Here is a 1,057-nt window from a genome sequence, read left to right on the forward strand (position 1 = left end):
GGGCACCATCCTGCACAGGTGGAGCATGATGGACCCTCCAGGACCAGGACTGGACACCTGGGTTAGCAGCAGCTAAAACTCTGTTAGCCACCTCTTTGCTATGCATGCAACAGACAAGTGCATTCAATAATAAGTGACTTCACAAATAAATAGTGGCACTAACATGTTAGCGAAACTTCACCTGCACCTTCAGGTGAGCTAAAAACAAGCTCCTGTTAGCGCAGCTGCTAAAACTAGCTAGCTGTCTGATTAGATAACAGCAGAAGTATCAGCTCAAAATGTGTTTAAGTTATTTTCCACACACTAAACCATCAGAATATATACTGTCATTATAAATAATAAAACAATGAGTTCCGATTGGTAGAAACACTTATGARAAAAATGACTTTTGTTTTGTTTGTTTACGTTACGAAGGCTGCAGCCTCGCACATCCAGCAGCTCAAACTACTGAGGTCTCGTTCAAGTTAACAGTATTTAAACACGGTAGCATTACATCTACTATTATTTACAAGCTAAAACATATAAACAGAACGCTTTCGGGTAGTTACGCATGATCCCAAACCAAATGCCTGATAGTTAGCTAGCGTTAGCAGGCTAGGATGATAGGCGGGGTAGGCCAGTCCAGCCGGCTGGACGGGCTGCAGGCTGCTGCACGAAGGGGACAGAACTGTAGTGTGTAGCTGCTGACACTAACGCATACATGTTTCCGTCTAATGTGTACACTACTCACTCGGGTAAGTATGTAGAGGAGTAGGAGCTCCATTTAAAAACGCTGAAAGTGAGGATTCTGCTCTCAGGAACGGCAGCCATCTTGTCGGAAAAAGCAGGTCGCGAGCGCCGCTGATCGCGCTTAAAGAAACAGTGCGCCCGGACAGGGGCGTAGACAGGACCGGGGTGGGCCAAGAGGGGCACCACACACCACGTTTAAAAAAATAAATAAATAAATAAGGTCTCTACCTGTTTTAGTTTCTAAACAAGATCAAATGAATGGTGTTCAAGGTATATTGAAAATAGATGAAATTTCCTGAAAGCAGTTTTTTCATAAAAATTTCTGACC

At 43.8% G+C, this 1,057-nt stretch overlaps 1 protein-coding gene across 1 annotated transcript in view; it reads right to left on the bottom strand.

Annotated features, from left to right (window-relative positions):
* Positions 1-825, bottom strand: part of mkln1 (muskelin 1, intracellular mediator containing kelch motifs) — a gene marked incomplete at its 3' end in the record, with an annotated part of 40,622 nt that extends 39,797 nt beyond the window's left edge. The window contains 1 exon segment of the mRNA XM_014027401.1: positions 731-825. Coding sequence (XP_013882855.1) covers positions 731-810 — 80 coding nt within the window.
* Between the last annotated feature and the right edge of the window lie 232 nt (positions 826-1,057).

Source organism: Austrofundulus limnaeus, unplaced genomic scaffold, assembly GCF_001266775.1.
Source record: "Austrofundulus limnaeus strain Quisiro unplaced genomic scaffold, Austrofundulus_limnaeus-1.0 Scaffold646, whole genome shotgun sequence".
NCBI classification, from domain to species: Eukaryota; Metazoa; Chordata; class Actinopteri; order Cyprinodontiformes; family Rivulidae; genus Austrofundulus; species Austrofundulus limnaeus.